The following is a 23,733-nucleotide window of genomic DNA, read 5'->3' as shown; positions in this document are numbered from 1 at the left end:
GTGACACATATTTTTGACACTCCCAGGCAGGTTTGCCTACGTCATCAGATATATACATCCAATCTGGAAAAGAAAAGAGAAAAAAACGTTGTGAAAGCCAAGTTTGTACGAGTGCCGAAAGCACGCCTGTGTTAGTCGGTAACCAAAATCAAAGGCACTGCTCAGTATATCAGCAAGGGATAGGGCTTCCCAACTATCAGCCGGCAACTACCGACATCTATTGACACCTCGTTAAAAGTTAAATGCCCAAATTCCAGCTGCGTTAGAATCATCTCCTAATTAATGGACGAGAGTTTGTATTAGTGTAGGAACAAATTATGTTTATCACAATTGTCAAAATAAAATTCCTGCTAAAATTTCATACCTTTACATACTGAAGTCTGCCCAATCAATATCTACAAATAAAAAAAAAACTAAATCCTTTCTCAAAATATGATTTTTTTAAGAAATATTGATTCGGTTTTTTAAAACATTGGCCAATTTTTGTCATTAAAATGTGAAAAGATAGGGAATATTATAGTTTACTTTTTGTACATTGCCCTTTTAGTAAAAGCAAACAACTTGCATATGAAAAATAGTTCTCTTAAAAGTATATACTGCACAGTGATAAAATACATGAAGGGAATCATCTGCCATTAAAGCCAAAAAGTATTAAATATCATTGGATTTCCATAATTTTAACAATTGTTATTTGTATTACAGTGGTACCTCTACATACGAATGTCCTAACATACGAATTTTCCAACATCCGAAGTAAAATTCGACCAAATTTCTGTCTCGACACCCGAAGTGTTGCTCCAACATACGAAGTAAACATTATGCGTACGCGTGGAATTTTCTCGAATGCGTTGTTTGTTGTTGACGCCGCTAGACGGCAGCACATCGGAGGGACGCCATTCGAGCGTCGCCTTGATTGGTCCTCTCATCTCGTGCGCAACGTGTGATTGTCCTCTATTCGCTCCGTTATTAACAGTGTTTTTATCTTCTTTTTCCACGTGTTGTTTTCTGTGTTCCGTAATCATGGGTCCTAAAAAGCTTAGTTTCAGTTCAGGAAGAAGTAGTAGTGGTGAGAAAAGGAAGAAGTCTATGCTTTCATTAGAATTAAAGCAAGAAATAATAGAAAAGCATGAGCGAGGTGTACGTGTTAGCGATCTGGCCAAACAATATGGCCGGAATATGTCTACGATCTCGACGATCCTAAAACAGAAGGCAACCATTAAAGCAGTGAAACCTTCGAAGGGGATCACAATTATTTCCAAACGTCGTAGCCCTCCCCTTGAAGAGATGGAACGACTTTTGTTAATATGGATCAAAGACAAGGAGATTGTTGGCGATACGATCACGGAAACAATCATTTGTGAGAAGGCCAGCGCTATCTACAGTGACTTGAAGGCAGCGGGCTCTGAGGGTGACGCGGGGGAGAGTTCAGCCGATCCTACGACGGAGGAATTCAAGGCGTCTCGAGGTTGGTTCGAGAAATTTAGGAAACGGATCGGGATTCATTCAGTTGTTCGTCATGGAGAAGCTTCAAGTTCGGACACCAAGGCTGCTAAAGACTGTTAAAAAGTTCGAAAGCGTTGTGGCGGAGGAAGGTTACGTAGTGCAGCAGGTGTTCAACTGTGATGAAACCGGTCTGTTTTGGAAAAAGATGCCTAGTCGAACATACATTACCGCCGAAGAGAAGAAAATGCCTGGACATAAGCCAATGAAGGATCGGTTGACTCTTGCGCTTTGTGCCAACGCCAGCGGGGACTAAAATAAAGCCATTATTGGTTTACCATTCCGAAAACCCTAGGGCATTTAAAGCACATAGAATTAATAAAGACCTGCTACATGTTCTATGGCGTTCTAATTCTCAGGCTTGGGTTACTAGGCATATCTTTGTGGAATGGGTAAACGTAGTTTTCGGCCCTGCTGTCAAGAAGTATCTTCAGGAGAGGAATTTGCCTTTGAAGTGCTTGCTTTGTTTGGACAATGCACCCGCTCACCCCCCCGGACTAGAAGATGATATCATCGACGAATACAAATTCATCAAGGTGTTGTATCTTCCACCGAATACCACCCATATCCTCCAGCCCATGGACCAGCAAGTCATCTCGAATTTTAAGCTCTACACCAAGCACTTATTTAAGCAGTGCTTTAATGTCACGCAAAGCACCAACTTAACTTTCATGAATTTTGGAGGAGCCACTTTAATATTGTGCACTGCTTAAAGATCATAGACCAAGCTTGGGAGGGAGTAACTTGTCGGACCCTGAATTCCGCTCGGAAGAAGCTTTGGCCTGATGCTGTTGCTCCCAGAGATTTCGAAGGTTTTGGCCCCAAGAATGAACCTGTGCTTGCCGCCGAGGAAGACGTCGAAGAGATTGTATCCCTTGGCAAGTCCATGGGTCTGGAGGTGGATGAAGATGACATCACTGAACTCGTCGATGAGCATCAAAAAGAGCTCACCACCGAGGAACTCAAGGAGCTGCAAGCCATGCAGCATGATGAGTTCCAAGCGCAGTTGAGCGAGTCGGAGGAGATCGAGGAGGTAGGCGAAATCTTAGGTACGGCGGAAATAAAACAGATGTTGGCATATCATCAACACGTGGTTGATTTCATCGACAAGCATCACCCACAGAAACTTCAGGTTTGCCGTGTTGTTGCGCAGTTCGATGATGTTTGCCTAACGCATTTTAGAAAAATCCTCAAAAGCCGTACTAAGCAACTTTCACTCGATAGTTTCTTTAAAAAATCTCTAAAACGGTCCAGTGATCATGATGAAAAGAAAGAAAGTGAAGCAAAGAAAAGGAAGACCGAATCGAGTGAAAGTGATGAAAATTAAAAATAAGAAAAGAAAAAATGTAAAGAAAAAATATAAAATTTTAAAAATGAACAAAAAAAATACGTAAGCTAAGGTAAGTTAAAGTTCACGTAGTAGTTTAAGATCGTACACGTTATCGTACAAAGTCACCGTCCCTACCTCCTCGCTGATCTTCCGTCTCCTCCTGCCTAGCAGTCTCTACACCTGCGCTGGCCTGTCGCTAAGGTAAAGTGTTACATTAAAACCCCTTTTTTATTTATTATTTCATTATTATTCTTTTTTTAAGTGTGTATGTATTTATTATATTTTATCAATGTTGTGTAATTATGTGTAGCCATTTATTAAGGAGTTATTATGGGTTTTTAGGCTGAGGAACGAATTAAATGAATTACCATGTATTCTTATGGGAATATTTGCTCCAACATACGATCGTTTTAACATACGAAGCAGTTTCTGGAACGAATTAAACTCGTATGTAGAGGTACCACTGTATTAATCTGGTGTTTCTGTATAAATTTTATTGGAATCAGGCAAAAATTATTTCTATTATGAATAAAAATAATCAATTTTTCTTTTCTTCAATTTTTCTCAAAAAATACTGCATTTAATTAAATAATAATTGCCATAAATAATGCTAATTGGAATGTGGAAATATAATTCAAGAGGAATTTTTTTTATTTTCATTTCTCAATTTCATTGATATTTATATTTTTTCTATCTTTTTTTAAATTTGATAATACAAAATTTCAAATAACCTTACAATTTAGTCCTCAAACATAACTTGCATTTTTATTTTTCTTTCCAACTATGTCTTTGGATTTGAAATATCTTTGTAAATTATGGAAAAAAAGTTGTTGAATGTCAATAACTATAAAGCTGAGATATAGGCTCTCAAAGTTTTGGAACAAGAATACGAAGAAACGTACCACAATTTAGTATCAGCATTAAATACCATTTCCATCGTCATTGACAATTAGAAACTACTCTTAATTACTTTAAAACAAAGTAAACTTACTTACTATACTGTGCAGCTTTTCTGATAATTACCGCAAACGTTGCCCAAGTCAACACCCCCACATCGCAAAGGAGTACTGTACTGTACCACACACTCAAGGTGAGGTATCAGGAGGTGCCACCTCCCGCTTTGTAACTTAGCACAGTCTTACAAGGGCTATCTTTTCCCAATACTTAAATAGGATTCTTCTTTTGCTTTTAGGCATTATAAAGATACCACTACAGTTCACTAGCGTTGTAAATAGCAAGAAAAAAAGTGCCCACACCAAGAGCAATAGGCTCAGCAATTCTTTTCACAAGTGGTCTCTGTTATTCAATGAGACAATGAGAGAGAGTGTTGAGCTGCCAAACATACTATTTCTATTCTGATATTTCCCCTTATTCTATAAGAATAGCATACTTATCATAGGTTACCGTGAGTTCAAGAACATGGTGTTACGTTACTATGATGACCTGTGTAGTACCATATACTTCTAGCAGAAAAAAATTCAATAACTGGGTTGATTATGGCAGAATTAGTAAGATACTTTCTCATGTGACTCTTTAGTTGTAGGTCAGTTAAGATTTTTCATGATTTCTTATATATCCTTAAAACTTAACGCAGAACGCTCCCCTTCAAAATCAAATGCTAAGAAAATTTCCAGTGAAAAATATTGGCTGAGAAACTAAACTAAGTTTGAAGAAACCACAATAAAATAATATTTCATGATTTCTTCAAGCTACAGAATCTAGGTTTTGTTTCTCAAGTAATTAACCATTTTTTTTTTTACATTTGAGGACCATTTAAAAGGAAATTTAACACAAAATCTTATACACTGGAAATTCTCTTAGCATTTAAATTTTTTACGTATTTTATCACTGTAGAATATACTGTACTGTATATGTTACTTAGCCTACCAAGAAAATGACAAAATATACAAAGAAAAATAATCAATGGCCAGGTTAGCATACCAAGTGCACTATATATAAAAGTTTTGGTAGGTCAAAAGGCTATTGAATAATATACTCTTGAATTTGTGTATTTTTAGCTTTTTTTAACCAAGTTACTGTGCCTGTACAGTACATAAATGCATAACAATAATTCCAAATACTACAATTTAAGGAGTTTGACAATACCTCAAGAACATTGAGGTCTTTTCACAAGAGAAAATCCCTGCTTATGTCAACTATTAATCATAAAATGTATGTAATCCACTCTCTTGAAACATTAATTTGTGTTTGTAATTGGAGATCAATAGTCTGAAAAACCTTTTATGTGTCATCACATTCAACCAACGGTTAAAAGTAAACAGAACAAAACGTGATGAATAAAACTAAAATGAAATTCAGAATGTATTACATTGTACATTGCAAAGCATAAACATGCTAATACCTTAATCACTTGAGTGAACTGTATGCAATAAGTGTCACTTCTTTAACTCAAGTCATTAACTGACTTATGAAGAACATCTTGAATACATGTAATTACACGATACAAAAATCTTTCAATGATATAGTAAATCAATGAAGAGATACCACACGTAATTAGACAATTTTCCATTATTAAGAATGCTTAGATATTGAAAATACCTGACTTAATGCACAATAAAACAACAAATACATTACACTACGTCTTTGATTCTATTAATATATGAGTAAACAGAAAATAGCTAATTAAAAGGGTGCAAAACTCTTAAAAATCTGTCTTAACCACCTATTTGTAATTCTAGCACAAAACTGTCTGACATCTACAGTTACCTATAACATTAGTCCTAAAAGACATCTTAACCCTCAATACTACTAACCTAAGAAAATAAATGTACAACTAATAAATTAGAAGTTGAAACCAGGACGTGATCTTCCTGCACTTAATCTGTCATCATCATTTAGCCAATTACCTCGAAGTGAACCACTATTGTTACTGCGCATGTCAGCTCCACTACCAAAGCCACCTTCCCTTATCCCATTATCATAACCTGACAGACCATAATCTCTTTCTCCCATGCGTGACCTTGCTTGTCCAACGTATGAATTATTTGCAGAATCCTTTTCAGAACCCCAATAATTGCCTCTTGACTGACCCTCTGAACGATTATTCCACATATCACCCCTTTGCCCACCCTGGGTCCTACTAGATCCAAAGTCTCCCCACTGTCCACTCTGACCTCTGTTAGCTCCATAATCAGAACTCTGATCATTCTGGCTTTTTGGATGTGGAACATCTGAGGCCCAAGGTCCACCTCGATTTTGATTTGGACCAAAATCAGATCGCCCTCCAATACCTTGATTGGGTCCAAAATCTGATCTTTGGTCTGGGCCAAAGTTTGACCTAAAGTCAGAACGTTGGCCCATTCCATAATCAGGTCGTTGCCCTCCATAATCAGACCGTTGATTTAAGGGATAATCTGATCGCTGGTTTGGGGGATAATTTAAACGCTGTCCTGATTGGCCTTGATTAGCAACATAATCTGGCCGCTGTCCATTCTGTCCAGAGACTGGTCCAAAATCTGTTCTTTGTACTTCCTGATTTTGGACTATCCCCAGGGTGCCTTGCTGTTCACCTACTACTTTGTTTGGAACCATCTTTGCTGGTTGACTATTTTGACCTTTGTTTGTACCAAATTCTGAAAGAGCTTGGATAACATCTTTTCCAACTGATGGAGGATACTGACCAAGAAGACTTGCAGGTTGGGGAAATTCACCAAGGAGGCTTTGTGATTGTGTGGAGCCAATTTTCTCAGCTGCTCCAGACTTCCATGGATCTTCTCGTTTATTATAACCTGTATTCTTTGTAGCAAAGTCCTCTCTTCGATCATTGTTTTTCTGTGCTTCTGACCAAGATCTGTCTTGCCAATCAGGCCTCATTTGTCTATCCCTGTTTTCTTGTTGGTTTCCTGTGGTGTTATTTGACCAGGAATTTTTGTCTGCCTTGTTCACACCCCTTAAACCAGAAAAATTTCTCCTTGCACCACTGCTCTCATTTTGACGGATGTCATCTTTGAGATCCTCTCTTGGATAATCTTGATCTTTTCTGGCCATACTTTGGCCAGTCTGTAAAATAAAAAAGATTTAGTAACATAAAAAGGTATCTTATAAACTTGAACTAAAACCTTTAATAATAAGATAAACTTGGAAATAAGTTTTTTTTCCCTAAGTATACAAACCTTGAGCTCTTTACAATGGATATTACTTTGGCAAATGCTGAAAACTAGCCAAAAGACATTTTAGCGAGGTATAACTACCCACAGCCAGTTAGGGGGGATAGACCAACCACCCACCTCACACACGCATACCGGGGAAATGACTTCACTTTTTAATTGCAGGTGATGGCAGGACAGGTAGCTTAGGTTTATCTAGTAAGGAAAAACAAAAATTATTTCCAAATTTGTCATTTGTTCTGACATGAATACAAACCCTTTTGTCCTTTACAGCGGAGATTCACCCTTAGGTGGGTGGAAGTCCTAAACCAATTGGCTGATTTCTGACCCAGGGTGTGATTCTGTTCTTTGCACAAGCTTAATAGACACCCTGACATCTCACTAACTCTCAGAATGTGTGAGAGAGCTAAAGGCAGAGGCAATTGGTGTGATTGTGTGTGAACTAAGCACTGTGACTTGACCAGGTAAGGAATTATTTGTTGATGAACTCCCAACTTAACCTAGCCATTGCCCGACTCCCCTTCGCTGGGAGGAAGGGGACGTAACAAATACATATCATATTTTAGGCTACACAAGGGATATGGTTTTTACCTGCAGATAGAGGTGGTCGGCTTGCAGAGTTCCATGGGTGGTGTTCCCCAAGAGGGGAAGATGAAAGGAGAGAGGCCAGTTACTCTACTGTTCACCCCAGTTTAATCCTGGAGACATCTGCCCTTGACTGACTGTTACTGTCCTGCAAGAGAGCTGAGGTATCTTAAACCAGATGTTGTGCTGCCACCACAGGACCTAGGTGTCTAAGTTCCTGTAAGTTACATCTTGCAGGTTGTGGTTGTGAAGGTTGTCCGACGCTTCCACAAACCAGTTTGAAAAGTCTGCATTACAGAGCAGTTCTTTTTAAATGCTAGAGACATACTATGCCCCTAATATCACAAGCTCTGGGTATAAGAACTTTCGGAGGAAAGTCTGGGTTCAGGAACTGATCTATATCCTGTTGGATCCAAGAGGAGATTGTATTCTTGATGACTCTCCTCTTGAACCTGCCGTGTTCACAGAAACATGTTCACTTCCAGGTGAGTTACCACAGATCACATTAGATGACGCCTCCACGCTCTTATAGTACATAGTCACAAATTACCAGTCAAAGGATAAGGTACGGAGACATTTAACCTGGAAGGGTCCAAACCTTTGGAGCTACAGCTGGAGTCTGAGGCTTGGCAACAGACTCAAGGATGAAGTCGAGCGTTACTATACCTCCATCCTCTGGCTGAGATATGTCATAGAAGAGAACATGTCTTTCGCTGGCACTCATAGCTGAGGCTGAAGCAAGAAGGATAGAACTGTCTTAAAAGTTAAGTTATGTTCTGAGGACTGACTAGTACTCCTTTTTGAGAGCGTGGTACAAGAACTACGCTCCAAGGAGATGGACTAACTTCTGATTTGGTAACCAGTAAGCTTGACACTGAAAGAGGAGAGACAGTTCCGTCGAGGAAAAGTTAAAAGTTGACTCTGTTCAAAATGGAAGACGAGGCTCGAAGTCAAGTGGCATCCTGTCATGGTCGAGACAGAGCTGGTCTTTCCTCCACGAGGTTCCCCAGAGGGGGTAGGGGAGATATCATGCAGCACGAGCCCTTTTTCCACGATCTCAACACTAGTTGATAGATACCACATCACCTGATGGGAGGCAACCTACGACCTACGGGGGTATCCAGTCAAAGATCCTTTTTGTTATTGCTTACAAAAAGCCTCTATGAAGGTGGTCATGTTGATACCCTCCAGGTGAGGAGTCATAGGGACATGACTGATAGTGTTACGAGTAGCTCTGGAAAGGAGAGAACAGTTTTATCGATATCTCTGTAGGCAGGAATAAAGGATCTGGGTGCTATTCTGCTTCTTGCCACTGTGGAATCATCAGGGTCATCGATCCCTCTGTCGATGTCCTAAGAATGAGTCTCCTCCTTGGACAGAAAGGGTGGGAAGCGCATAGGCATTCTACGGATATCGAACACCCTCTAATGGAGGTGCCTTGTTACTCCGTACTGGTTAACCGTACATGCCTAGGACTTTGCTCTCCTACCACCCCTGGAAGAGAAGCAACGTCTTCGGCGTCAGTCACGAGAGACCAAAGTCTGACTGGCAGGCAGCAGCACCTGCAACAACCCAAAGGTTCAAAAAGGGGTCTCCTACCACAGGCGGAGAAGAAAGCCCAGGGAGAAGAGGAATCAGAAACTCCTCCTCCCAACGGATCCCAAAAGGGGAACGTCCAGAAGGATCCTCCGAAGAGGGAGCCTGCTCTAACACAAAGCTGATCAAAAGCTTTCTCTCGCGAACGCAAGGAATATTCTTCCAAAGTAGGACAATGCCTAGGACTGACTTACTCTCACCCCCTTGGGAAAAAGCGTAGGCGTACGACACGTTGGTCACTGAACAATCTTACAGACGCGAGAGAAGTCCTCCCGAAGGAAGACCTTGCCTTAGACTTCACTTTCCCCCAGCCCAAGGGGGAGAAGCACAGTTTTCCGCGACAAGATACCAGCTGATGATCTTTGTCGAGCTATCAGCAATTCTCCAAGAGGTGGGAAGGTTGCAAAACGGCTGATGAAGGGAAGCTCTCCCTCGGAAGGGAGAGCAGCCCAACATCCGGGAGGTTAACTCTCCCTCGCAAGTTAAAGGTCTCCAACCCCTGGAGGCAAACCTCCTAGCAGTGTTCTCTGCTTCCCTTCAACAAGTCTTGTTCAAGTTGAAGGTTGCATCGAGTGCTACCACGTAACCAGCGCGCAGCTCATGAGTTGCCACAGGTAGCGCAGGACTGTGACAGGAGCAGCCGAGTCCACAGGAAGGAACTTATCTGCTTTCTACATCAGCTGTTTCAGTCGAATGAAGACGAACGGATCTCTATCTGAGGATAAATAAGTTATGATGAATTAGAATTCCTGAATATGCTGGGGGGGAGGGGAAAAAAAAACTCTAGGTTAGAAAGAAATTTCCAGAAAGTGAGGGGAGAAGGAAAGACTAAGCACTCCCTTCGGCCGACAAGAAAGGCCGTCGGCCCATCACCAGCAAGGAGGAGAGTGGAGTCAAGTGCTGAAAAAGTTAAATTAGAAGCAGTTATTAAATTCAACTTGAGAACTGAAGAAACCAATAGGAGCACCACCTAACCGGCGAACGGGAAAGGTGTACCCCCGCCGGGTATCTGCCAGACATCCACGTAAGGGGGAGAGCGGCATAGTAAGCAGCTAGTAGTATCAACACAAAGGCGACTCCCTTGTGGCGGAAACCTCCGTGATACGCTGTCACACAAACAGCAACTGTAATAAAAGTTACATACTGTATATACAAAAACATACCAGATGTTTTCATCTAGATAAAACGAATAAGAAGAACAGAATTAACTGTTTAAAAAAAACAAATACAAATGGAAAGTCTTTGCAGGAGAGAGCGGCAGTATGACCATGCTCTACCGAGCCATACAGAAAAGTGGTTGTTCAGCCAAGGTGTGCGAGTGAGCGTGGTAGCTGTGCTACCCTCACCCCAACCTGCTAACTAACGGTTGGGGTAGTTATCCCTCACTAAAATTATCATGGCTCGTCTTTCAGCTTCGCCGAAAGTAACGAAAGTAAGACCCTATAAATAGCAAAGGATTTGTATTTGTGCATGAGCAAACTTTTTTAAGTAAAAAATATATCTCTATCATGCCCCGTAAATCTTCACCTTCAAAAATGTCCATGGAATTTGATGTCTATATTCATATTATTTGGTACAAAAAAACATTCATACATAACCAAAAACTGTAAAAAACAATACAAAATAAACACTCAGATTTTTTTTTATTTGGACAGCTATACTTTGAATCTTTGTATATCAATCAGAATAAAGATATTTATCTACTTGTCAATATATAGCACAAGCTACACTTTCAACAAATACATTTGCTCACTTGAAAATTCAGATTAAAAATCCTGTATTTAGAAATGACAAACTTGCTATTATAACATAAAAACCTATAACTATTTCTTACCGTATTTATTGACAGCTGATGATTAGCCCTCTCTAGTTCAGCTTTTAAATTGTCCCTTATTTTTTGAAGAGATTCTTTCTCAATTTTAATCTTCTGAAGTTCATCTTTCAGTTTCTGTTCGGTATCCTTAGAGTTACCCAGAGCAAGATTCAGATCCTTCTTCTCTTTTTGTAAGTCATCAACCTTTTTTCCCAACATCTTCCTTGCATCAGCAACTTCACTTTCAGCATTTTGCAGAGCTATTTTTAGTTGCCTGTTATCTTCTACAAGATTATCATTGGTCATCATCAAGCTGTCAACCGCAGCTTTGTTTGAGATTTCTATATCATTAATTGAGTTCCGAAGAAAAACATTGTCCTGGTGTAAAGTTTCATTCTCACGAGTCATGAGAGCAATTTCATCTCTGAGAGCCAATATCTGCTGATCCATGCTTCTGGTTATTTCAATCTTATCATTCCTAAGACCACTGATTTCCTGCATCATTCTCTCCATTTCTATAGGGTAATTTGAATTAGGTAAAGGCCTTCTATCATAATCAGCTCTATCATCCCATGGCCTTTGCAAATCATTCACTGGATAAGCGTTGGGATATTGATATGACCTCTCGTCAGAATAATGGCGTCTGCGTTTATGGTCAGGCTCGAAGCCCCCGCCGTGTCCTAAAACTGTGGTTCGCAAATCACCTGGGGGTAGACTGTCTTGTGTGTCATAGGCAGGTCTCTCATACCAGGCTGCGCTCTGATACTGATTACGATTATAGTTTTCACTTTGGGTCAAGATTCCTGTTTTTTCTGGAGGGCCAAATACTACTTGGAACTCCTCTTGCAATGACCGGAAAATTTCGTCTTCATATTCACGGCGGTCCAAGTGGCGAAATCTACAGGTGGGCAGGTTGCAATTGCCTTTTAAAAATTCCTGAAACAAAGAGGATACACATCAGAATGGTAAATGAAATATAAAAATAATTTATTACATACAAATCAGAAATAATTCTTTCAACTGTCTACACAAAATGTACATATATCTGAAAACTTGAATTAGCTTTCCTAATGGCTTTTGCATCTGCCTATGGCGCATGCGCTACTTCACCAATAAAGAGGTTTTATTTACTATGTATGATAAATATATGGAATGTGAAGATCAATATGGGGAAAATGAATGACTAATACTTGTAAAAAAATAAAAAGGGATGTAGTGTTGGACCAAAGATTCCTAAGTTTTATTCACCCTTCTTTACAATTATAAGTACTGTACTGTCAAATCAATAGTATGTGTAATGAATACTGAACTAATAACAGTTCTCACACTTAAGAATTCAAATTTTACATATATAATTTCTTAATATATATACACACACATATATATATATAGTATATATATACTGTATGTATATATGTATAAGTGTGTATATATATATATATATATATATATGTATATATGTATATATGTATGTATGTATGTATGTGTATGTATATACAGTACATACATACATAGATACATACATACATATATATATATATATATATACAGTAGGGTCCCGAATTAAGTGTGTTCGAATTACACGATTCCCCTTTTCCGCGATCGCTATTTTTCAAAAATAAATTTTCTGTATCGGCGAGGCTGTTCAAAGTTCGCGAGTCATGCACTACAAAATGTATCAAATCTATTGTCTTTTTAAGTATATTGGTAGCCCTAAATACGGTGATTTATAATAAATGTCACAAAACAATATTAACATTAAATTTCATTAACATAATTTCATAATGAATAGCCTATTTAAGGATAAAATTCCACATCAACAATGAAATCAACTGTTAACTGTGCGAGTCCAGCTGACAAAATGTAAACAGAAATGTGGTTACGTTCTCGGTAATCTTTATCTTTCTCCAACCTTACGATAATTGTAATGGTAGTGTTAATGATGGTATATTAAAGCATTATTTTTGTTTAGTACAGTATATTTAAAAGCCTTATTTTTCCCTCTGGGCGTTCAAGGTTTTCACGAGTAGACTGGGTTCGTTTATCGGCAGTGAATAGCCTAAACTTCGGTAACGAGTCGTCAATATTTTGTCATATTTTAAACAGTATACATTTGATTTGCAAACATTTGTTTTGTAGAGTAGACGGTAAAATAAAATCTAGAGAGAGAGAGAGAGAGAGAGAGAGAGAGAGAGAGAGAGAGAGAGAGATTTGATGGCAGAAATCTCTCTCTCTCTCTCTCTCTCTCTCTCTCTCTCTCTCTCTCTCCGTAAGAAATAAAACCATAGTTCTCATATGGCAACTTTAGTTTAAGAATGAAATTAACATGAATATTGTTAGTTGTGGCGATCAATTCCTCGCTTCAGGGGTACACGAAACAAAAACACGACATTCAATTACAACAGCTGATTCTCTCTCTCTCTCTCTTTCTCTCTCTCTCTCTCTCTCTCTCTCTCTCTCTCTCTCTCTCGTTATACAATACTTACAAATAGATGAAGAAACCAAAATCGGTTTTCTTGAAGTGTCAATTAAATACAAAACGAAAAAATTATACCGTGTATACATCCATTTCAATCATAGCTTAAAATACGGTAACCGATTTCGTCCGCAAACCACTATTTTTTAGGAAACACCATTCTATTCCAGAAAATTTTTACTCTTTAAATGTCAATTGCGCTATAATAAAACATGTACTTATGTTGTTAAATTTCGGGTGTGTTTTAAAAATCGAGTATTGCTAACTTATTTTTGTTTTACTTTTGGCTGTGATCACATCAGCTGATGTCTAGCTTCCGCGCGAATACAATAACAAAGAATTGTTTACACCATTTCTTAACTTATTCAAACCATCTATACAGTTAATATTACATAAACACCAATGTGTTATAACCTATCATATTTATTGTTTAGTACTTTAAAACCATCCCTCTCTCTCTCTCTCTCTCTCTCTCTCTCTCTCTCTCTCTCTCTCATCGAACGTTATAGCGGTAACCTAATTGTTCGGTGACTTTAAAAATAGGCCTAGTAATTTCTTCTTTTACCTTTTTTGCATATGGATCCATAATTGAGGTGGGTACAAGTTGACTTATAACTGAAGTTAGGAAAAGTATTTTGGATATGGAAAGGACAATTATCTTTCGTAACAGTTTAGAATTATCGTAAGTTATCACTCTGTCATTAGCGGCAGTTTGCTATTGTGGATTGAACGCATAAGGAAAAAAAAATTTCCAGCTTTGCTACGAATTTAGGAATTTATATGGATACGGTAAGTAAAATATTTGTAATAACAATGTTTACTAAATGTTTGTAATATCATTAGTTATGACTTAGATCATGTGTGTTTAATGCATTCGTTTGTTTATTATGATCGAAGATGGAGCGTAAACAAATGGAAGGTTTCCGTTTCAGGCGGCATCATAAAGAAAAACATTTCATAAATGGCATTCATTTCATTTATTTGAAAGTTCTAATAAAAAATAATTAGAACATTGGTAATAACAAATTCAACATATAATCTATACTTGGTAAAATTGCTGTCAATTCAAAAACACAGATGTATAAATGCGTCTGTTTCTTCGTTGTGATCAGAGATAAACGTAAACAAAACATTGGTTGTCGTTTTCTATTGTGCTTTTTAGCGTGTTTAGGAAACGGATGATATAAAATCGCCTTTATTTTGATAATTCTGGATTTTCAATCATACAACAAGCTAGTCTATAGAGTGATGGTTTTGCTATTCACCAGTTGTATTATACAATAGATATGATAAACATTAAAATTTGTCTGTATTTTGGGTTGTGTTATAACGGGAAATATATGGTGTTTACACCTATCCTGGTTGTAATTTTAACCATTTTTCAAGTTATTAGAACTTTAAAGTATATTAAATGTTTTATTTATTTACAAAAACAATTTGATATTATAAAGAAATACAGTATAGTACAAAGAAAGTATTGGAAATGGGTAGTAAACACATTTGAATAGGCAAATTGCTGGTTGCCATGGCCGCAATGGAATTATTTCTGTTAGTTGTGTGTTTCGAAATTCGCGATTTTCCATTTACACGAGGTCATTAATCGACCAAATTCTCGCATAATTCGGGACCCTACTGTATATATATATAGGTGTGTGTGTATATACATACATATATATAACGGATTTTGACGTAGGAAAAATCTATTTTTGGGTGAGATACCCATGTCACCCGGATGAGAGTTCCTTTAGGCAGCTTCCTACTGAATAATATTTCTGTGAGTGATATTACATGAGAATTACCGTCATGTATCACAGGGTTCTAACCCCCGGAAAGACTATCCTAAGATACCATGTATAATCAGGGACATATCCGTAGATAACCATAGATATCTGCACCACACAGCAGCGCAACTACCGTGAAAAGAGGCACCGGGGAGGGACAACGTAACAGGTGGGCCATCAGGACGAAATGGCTATCTCACCCAAAAATAGATTTTTCCTACGTCAAAATCCGTTTTTTGGACTCGAGCCATGTCGTCCTGATGGAAGTGTACCAGAGAATTACCTATACCTCGGTAGGAAGCCTCAAAGGGAGAGGTCCGAATACTGAAATGCACTTACAGGATTATTCCGTCAAGGCATAGGTATCACTCTCAACTATATATCCCGGAACAGTTCAGAGGCAGAATTGACATGCATGATGGTCCGACAAGGAGGCAATAAAGACCCATGGGACCGGCCCCTGCAATTGGAAAAGCACCTGATGCTAGTGTTAGGAATTCTAAGGAGGCATCAAAGGTGAGGCGTATGTAACCAAAACTCGCTATAAGATTAAATCCAATTGTGTTCAGAAAGGCTAATAATGAGAGGACACACTAAAGATAAAGCCACTACAGTAATTATAATTATAATAGTAGGGCGTAAAAGTAAAAGTCATGGAACAATTCACAGCCTTTTACTCACAATAACCAGTGCCAAGGTTAGCAAGTAACTATCATTAACATCACATGGAAATTTTTTTTACAAAATAAATGCATCCCGTCCCTACCCATACATAAGGTAGCATAAGGGGGCAAATACATGATATAAGGAACCATCGAAAACTTATGATAAGGTAAACCTAATCAAGAGACACATGATCACGTCTGTAAAAAAAAAAGGGGTTAATCATCCAAACCAAATGAGATATAGCTTAACGGCATTTAGACAGTTAGGCTGTAGCACTGAACTAACACACAAAGCAACGTAAAGACACCTGAGAACCTGAAAAAGAAATGATGAAGTGCATTTTTAATTTTTTCCTTAAAGCAAAAACTTCTGTTTACTCATTGCTAATAATGAGCTGAAGGAGTGCCCTAGGACGCATTGTGGGCTACGTCGTTGCCGCGGGTTTGATAATACTCCCGCAACCACCACAAAATGGAGCGTCTTCTCCAATTGCTTTATATAATGCCTGAAGAAAACCCAAGAGGCCTTCCGACCAGTATATGTCTGCAGTCCCACAATGGACATATAATGGAAAAAGTTCAAAAAGAAAGCCATATCTTTAGGGCCAGGACCCGATGTCTTACGAGCCGAGTCTGCTCTTTATTTAAGTAATCAATCTTATTTCGTAACTGGTTTAGAGACAAATCAGACACCACTGTATCATTTTGAAACAATAGACTACCCTTAAACTGCACTGTTCACAGCAAATACACTTTTGGACAGTGTATTGGACAAAGGAAAAAATCACCTTGAAGGGGAACTATTTTCCATAGATCCCAAGGTGAAAAGGGAAGTTCATTTTTAGTCAGGAAAATGGGATCAGGGTATAAATTAACCTCACCATAATCCACAAATTCAATGTGGTTCTCGTCTCTAGAAATCGTTACAATGTCACTAACCCGAGCACCGGAAGCCATCGCAATTAAGATGACGACTTTCTGAGTGGGACCAAGAATAGAATCTATTTGATTGCCTATATCCGAAGTGAATTGCCAAACTTTGTCCAAAGACCAAGTGATAGGATTCAGTGGAGCCAACAGCCGTAGCCTTGCACACACCTTCGGAACTTTGTTGAAGAGATCTGAGTAAAATTCGACATCAAGAGCATCTAGTATAGATCTAGTGAGGCCCGGATTGTACGACGAAATTGTGGAAGAAGCTAGACTTTAAACATGCAAAGTACGCTTGAAACAAACCAAAATCCATAGTAATCACCCATGGATTTATGTCTTTGACATATTTGACCCATTTGGTCTGTGACGTTTCATACTGAGTCATGGTGTTAGAACACTCATAGTTTCCGAAAATACCCACTTATGTTGAATTTTCAATTTCATTCCCAGGAGTAGGGTGAAATCAAACACGAGATGAGGATTGTACAATCTCCATGATGAAGCATAAACAATCCCCTGTGGTCCATCATGAGACAGAATCGGGTTGGTCACGGCACAATTTGGGATTCAAATCCGTGACTATGGGAAACTAGTTGCTCATTGGCTACCAAGGAGCCATCAGAGCCGCCATCCCTTGAAAGATATAAGCCTGCCCAAACCTTCACGAGGAGGTTAAACAGTGGAAACAAGCAAATCGTCGTCCAACAACTCCCATCCAGGAACATTGATGAACTTTAGTGTCCATGACTACTGCTGCTTGAACCACTTTCGGTGCTACCTAGCAGGGAAATATCATGCTGAAACTCATCGCAAACAGATCCACTTGAAGGCCAGAGATTTGATCTCACTGAAAAAGTTGACAAATGCCAACCTTTCTTCTGATCCAACATAAAGACAGTTATCATTACGTGGTTCAATTGAGGAGACGTTGATTCTTGTTTGTTGAATCAATAGACTATAACCCTGTTAACGAGGTTTAAGTGGATATGAATGTTCTCCTTCAGGTATAATTTCAAGAGGGACAAGAAGACTGCCATGGACTCAGAATATTGATGTGGTATTGTTAAAATTTCTGAGACCAACAGCTTTGCATTTTCTTGGGTGGGTTATGATCCACCCAACCATCCAACGAGGCATCCGAACAAAGTGTCACTACTGGAGGAGGAAAGCGCAACAGCAATGTCTGTGAAAAACTTATGGCAGTGGACCACGGTCTAAGATGCTTCTGCAGTAAAACCGGGGTCTTCTTCTGATGGTCAGAAAGAGCGGTTGGAGGCTCTCTTTCCCCAAACTCTGTTTGCATCTTTGAGTCGTACATTGAGGACAAAATTTGTGAATCGTAAAGATCCTCGAACCTCCTCTGAGTGTCGCCTGGTAATCATCCAGGACTTGATCAGGGACTTGACTGACGTCTCTAATTCCTCTCCCTTAGAGGGAGGAATAGAACGGGAGTGAGACAAAGTCACAACAAATCTCCAACCGCGGGAAGTCCCGAGCTGGAGTCAGTTCTGATTTCTTAAGGTTGATCTGAAGTTCTAGGGACTAGAGGAACCAAAAACTCAATTGGCTGCTTCCGAGCACTCTGTGCCAAGGGAACTCACACTAGCCAGTCAACAAAGTATGCCTCTACTTAACCCTTTTACCCCCAGGCTCTTTGGAAATTTCCAACCCTTAACCCCCAAGGGGTTATTTTTTTCCCAGCACATTTTGGTATATATTTCTTTTAAATTGCTCTAACAGCCTTAATTTTTGTCATAGAGAGGTCAGGTTGGTCTCATTCTCTTGGAAAATGTCTGAATTTTCTCAAAACATTATCAAAAATATGAAAAAAATAATTTTTATAGCATTTTTTTTTGCAAGGACGTACCGGTACGTCCATGGGGGTAAAGGGATGGCTTTTGTGAAACGTACCAGTACGTCCTTTGGGGGTAAAAGGGTTAAAAGCCTGTCTACCGCAGTTGTTATATGACTACGTCAGTAAAATTTGTGAAAACCATCTGAGCTATGCTGAGCCCGAATGGCATAGCTCTGAATACGTAGACCTTTCTCCACAGGCTGCAACCAAGGTAGGGGGACAAGTGTCGACTTAACCGACAATACAATGACGTCAGTAAAATCTATAGAGACAGTGAAAGCCTACAAGGGTAGTAAGGTCCATATCTGCAAAATAGCCAACATCCGGAACCTGTCCCACTGAACGAACAGGTTTAGACCAGACAAAACAAGAATAGTTTGAGGTAAGCTCGAAACTGTTTTGGCACACAAAAAAGACTACCTTGAAATCTCATAGACATCACGCAGCAGATAACTCCCCTCTTCAAGAGATCTTATACATACTGTTCCAGAACAGACGATGTTCCTGGAAGAATCTCCTGAACTATGGTGGCCATTGTTACTACTTCCAACCAAAGCCGTTGGAAATGACGTTCTGTGTCCAAGGACTGAAGAACCCACAATACTTGAACAAGGCTAACTGTCCCCCTACCGGAGGCCTTCATTGTTTTGTGTTGAGGACATGAACCACTACCTCCACTGCCGTTTCAAAGTCCACGATCTCTGGACTTGCCTTAACTGTCAAGACGGCCTCGGAAGACAACCCTTACTCATACATAGGGTGGAAGGCCGGGGACTGTGACACCACTTATAAGGGCACAACATAGACATTCCGAGGGATACTGGCATAGGAAAGAAAAAACGACTTACCATGATAAGTCACTTTGTGAAACCTCTTGGTTGTGGCCTTTCCAGGAGTGAACTACCTCTTCAATGAGATCCCCCACTTCAGGAAAAGGCTCCAAGCTATGCAACAGCCTTATCCGTAACTTCCTTCAAACCTTCTAAGGAAACAGGTCTTTTCCCCAGATGCTAGAGGTGAGAAACATCTCAGCTCATGGCAGATGGTAGCTGTGTCAAGTACATGCTCACTACAGGCTCAACAGACCTGAAAAGAAGCATAAAGTCTTTCATAAAGGTGTCGACATGAGTTTTCGCCAGCAAGGAGAGACGAAGGCACCTGCAAAATGCCTGACCCTCATTCCCATAAAGCACTACTGAGACATCAACATTGACAACCATTATCTGGTCTATGACTCAGACTTAAGAAAGTGTTCAGGAATCCTGGGCAGCTTCTCAAAAAATTGGTGGCCGGCTGCATCCGTATCAAGTTAACTCTCAGCAAAAGTAAACTGGACATTGGTCTAGTTGACAGAATCGTGTGGTAAGAAAGGTGAGACTGGTGTGCACTCTTCCAAGGCTGGGAGAGGCTTACCCTCACAAAAGGCTAACTCCACTGATGTAGCTCTTTGAAACAAAGTGAAAGACCACTTTGTCCAGGGCCTCAAAGGAAGCCAAGCTCTTACCAAAGGCGGCAATCTGTATATTGATACCCACTGCCGTCATCATTGCTGCGTGCAATAAGGTAGCTAGGATTGCCAAACCTTATATCTAGGCAACTCCTTTTGCTTCTCCAAGGCCTGGATCTCTTCACATGAGGCCTTGAAGACCATCACCTTGTATTACTAATTCCCCTCCATGAAGGATTTCCTGTTAGCCATAAGTACCAGATGTACAGTATACATAAGGTACTCAGGAACTGGGGGGGGGGCTCCATGAGCTTAGCAGAAGATGTTGGGAGGAGAAACAGGCAGGAACAGCCTCCGTCACGGAAGAAGCAATCGTAACAGTAGATCGGGAGACCGATGTTATAGTGGAGTCAGAATTGGTAGACACCACTGAATCCTTGGTGAGATCAGACTACCTCATCCTCTTACCCAGGTGCGAAAGTACCGCGGGAAGAACATGCATGCGCCATCTGAGGTATCCTCTGAGACCCATCCGGAGTGAAGTAAATCTTTACAAACACTGCAATCCTGATGGTCCCAGTACAATACGGGGCCTTTCATCTTCCAACACTTCGCATGTGTGCGACAAATATCGAGACCACAGGGATGTCTCACAGCTCTGACACAAATCTGCACTCAACAGCGTATCTCTGTATAGGCACCGCCTGTAAGGAGAAAAGGGTTCAAATGAGTTATACAACCTCCAGCAGACACCAAAAGCCAAAAGAAATGGGTCATTAATGCTCCATGTAAACAATTGAGGGAATAGTAATCCCCAAATTGTGTGCAAATGCCATTGGTGAGAAAAAAAGGAGATAAATTACGGAATGTCCATTCCTCTATAAAGAACGTGAGATTGGAAAAATTAGCCCCCTAAAGGTCCGTTGCTATAGGCCGAAAAGGGGAAAAAAGCGGTGGGGAAATGCTCATGGAAAGAACCATTGCTCCTATATCTCCACAGAGAAATGGCCAATTAGAGGGCACCGGTACAGGTAAGCTTAATCATTAAGCAATCGACGCATCGATTAATGAGCAAGAGTCTAAAGCAACACGCAGGTTATAATAGCAAGTTTATAATCTCAATAGAGTTACCAACCATCGATTCAATCCACACCCTCAAAGACAAATGGACAAATTGGTAGAAAACTAATAACCATATATACAGTAGTGGTTATTCAAAGGAGGAGCCTAGAACCCTTTCGTAGAAGGAGTTCCCAGGCCCAACCTACATAAAGAAACCTCAAACGTTTAAGGAGTAAGGTTTTTATGTTAACCTGTAGTAAAATTCACCTACAGTGAGTAGAGAACTCATCTTAGTTATGTAAGATGGTCTCAGATAAAAAAGGGCAAAAAGGCATGTGACCTAAAGGTACCGGTATGCCAGAAGTACCGGCAACTCCCGGGGGGGAACGGCACTGCCGCCAACATCTTATGTGCCCCAAAGCACTATTACCGATATCCACACCCATAGACTAGTACTACCCCCGCCGCAAGGAACGACAATGCCGTCAGTGGCAATAGTGGCCAAGGGCGGCGGAGATAACGGTCAAGGGTTTCCACAGAAAGCCCCTTGCCAGCAGCGGCACAGCCACAAGCAGCGACATATCGTCAGAACGGATACTTTAAAACAGATTTTGATGTAGGAAAAATCTATATTTGGGTGTCGAAAGGTGGCGACATAACCGTTATTCAGGCATTGACTAGGCATGCACACCAGATATACCAGCGTTGACGGAAGTACCGGGATCGCTAGGGGGTAAAATCATCGCCACCAGCTCCCTATGTGACTTAAGGCGGTAGTACAGTCAACCCCTCCTACAGACTAGTACTAGCCTCACTGCCAGTAACGGCAACACCGTTACAGGCAAAGGTGCTTAAGGCGGTAGAGACAAACGGCAACGGTTCCTGTAGAAAAAACCATGCCGTAGCTGAAGGCAGCGCTGCCAGTGGAGGCACTGCCGCAAGCAGCGATGCATCGCTAGTACAGGTACAATAGGATAGTGTGCCAAAAGGTGGCGCAAAGCCGCAGACACCGGTACTGTCGTCAGTCTGATAGCTCACCCCACAGGGAGAAGCATACCATCGGCCATGGAAGGTCAGATCCCAGAGGGAACCAACTCCCAAGATCAATAAAAGCAAAAAACACAGCAGCATAATAATAGAATCCATGCAATGTCCGTCCCGGAAAGACTAGGATAAAAAGAGAGGGACAACATGAAGTCGCTATACCCATGCATCAAAATAAACGCCACGCCGTCAGAGACGGCGGCCGCCGTCCGATCGAGAAATCTCAGAGGCTAAGAAATAACGGCAGTTCATGCAAGTCGGCGCACCGACATGATGAAATCACCCTTCGCAAAGGGGAGTTCCAAAAGACTGCGCAGTCCTAGCATGAGAGATCACAAGCGAATGCAGAATGCCTAAGCCAAATAGGTTGATGCCACAGGTAAATCGAGAAATCCCAGAGGCTATGAAGGAACGGCAGAACGGGTAAGTTGGAACACCGACAAGGAGAGATCACCCTTCGCAAAGGGAACTCCAAAAAAAACTGCACAGTCCAACCATGGGAGATCAAGAACGTATGTAGCATGGCGGCCCAACAGATTCGCCGACGAGGGCTAATCCAATCACCAACAAGGGCTAGGCTAGGCTTAAAAGATCAATGCCGCAGGTCGATCGAGAAATCCCAGAGGCTATGGTACAACAGCAGTACAGGAAAGTCTACACACAGACAAGAGGAGCTCACCCTTCATAAAGGGGAACTCAAAAAGACTGCACAGTCCTAGCAGGGGAGATCGTGAACGAATGCAGCATGGCGGACCAACGGATTTGGCAACGAAGGCTAGGTTAAGCCTAATAGGCAGAAAAAACCAGAGAATCGAAGGCAGCAGACATAATAGGCTCAGTAAACAAGTATAACCGAGGAAAAAACTCCGCTGCCAACGAGACCGGTAAGAACGGCCTGATCACTATCGGCGAACCCGTCTCTGACAAAACCACTACTTTCTAAGCTAGGCTAGCCAGGACAAACATGCATAAAACTAAAACTTAAACTACCATAAAACGTAGTAAAAGCAAACACAAAACAGAGTCCAAGGAATCGCAACACCAAAATAAAGCTAGCTCACGTAACACTAGTGAAATAAAACTAAGTGAACATAAAATAACAAGGGCAAAAACGCAAACAAAATGGCGCCCAAAAGCTATCTGGATTCGGAGCACCCCGCTCCCTTATCGCCATAAAAAAGTCAAATAACCACTCCCCGAATGGATCAAAAGCTGTTACAGCTTAATCAAATTGTGAAAGAGGTTACTCAACTTTGACGACTAAAGGGAAGTCATCATGCGAGGAAAAACCTCCAAAAAGTTGAGAAAAGGCACTCTTGACAGAGAAACGAACACGTAAGTAAGCTGCTAAAATTGGAATGAGTTTATCAGAGACGAGTAGTACTATGAAGGGAGAGGATATGTGACGGCTCCTCACCTATCCTCTTCCTTAGATTCCTAGACTGGGTTAAGTCTGTTTGGGGTGCAGATATCTATGGTTATCTAGGGAAACATCCCTGATTATACACGATATCTGAGG

At 40.4% G+C, this 23,733-nt stretch overlaps 1 protein-coding gene across 6 annotated transcripts in view; it reads right to left on the bottom strand.

Annotated features, from left to right (window-relative positions):
• Positions 1-5,139: 5,139 nt before the first annotated feature.
• Positions 5,140-23,733, bottom strand: part of LOC137646994 (uncharacterized) — a 175,330-nt gene continuing 156,736 nt past the window's right edge. For all 6 annotated transcript variants that reach the window (XM_068380081.1, XM_068380082.1, XM_068380080.1 and 3 more), the window contains 2 exons: positions 10,973-11,887; positions 5,140-6,850 (listed from right to left, as the gene is read on the bottom strand). In XM_068380081.1, the coding sequence (XP_068236182.1) occupies positions 5,633-6,850; positions 10,973-11,887 (2,133 nt within the window). In that variant the 3' untranslated portion in view covers positions 5,140-5,632. The remainder of the gene's footprint in view (positions 6,851-10,972; positions 11,888-23,733) is intronic.

The sequence above is a fragment of the Palaemon carinicauda genome, chromosome 9 (assembly GCF_036898095.1).
Source record: "Palaemon carinicauda isolate YSFRI2023 chromosome 9, ASM3689809v2, whole genome shotgun sequence".
NCBI classification, from domain to species: Eukaryota; Metazoa; Arthropoda; class Malacostraca; order Decapoda; family Palaemonidae; genus Palaemon; species Palaemon carinicauda.
This window is presented reverse-complemented; position numbering and strand designations above follow the sequence as displayed.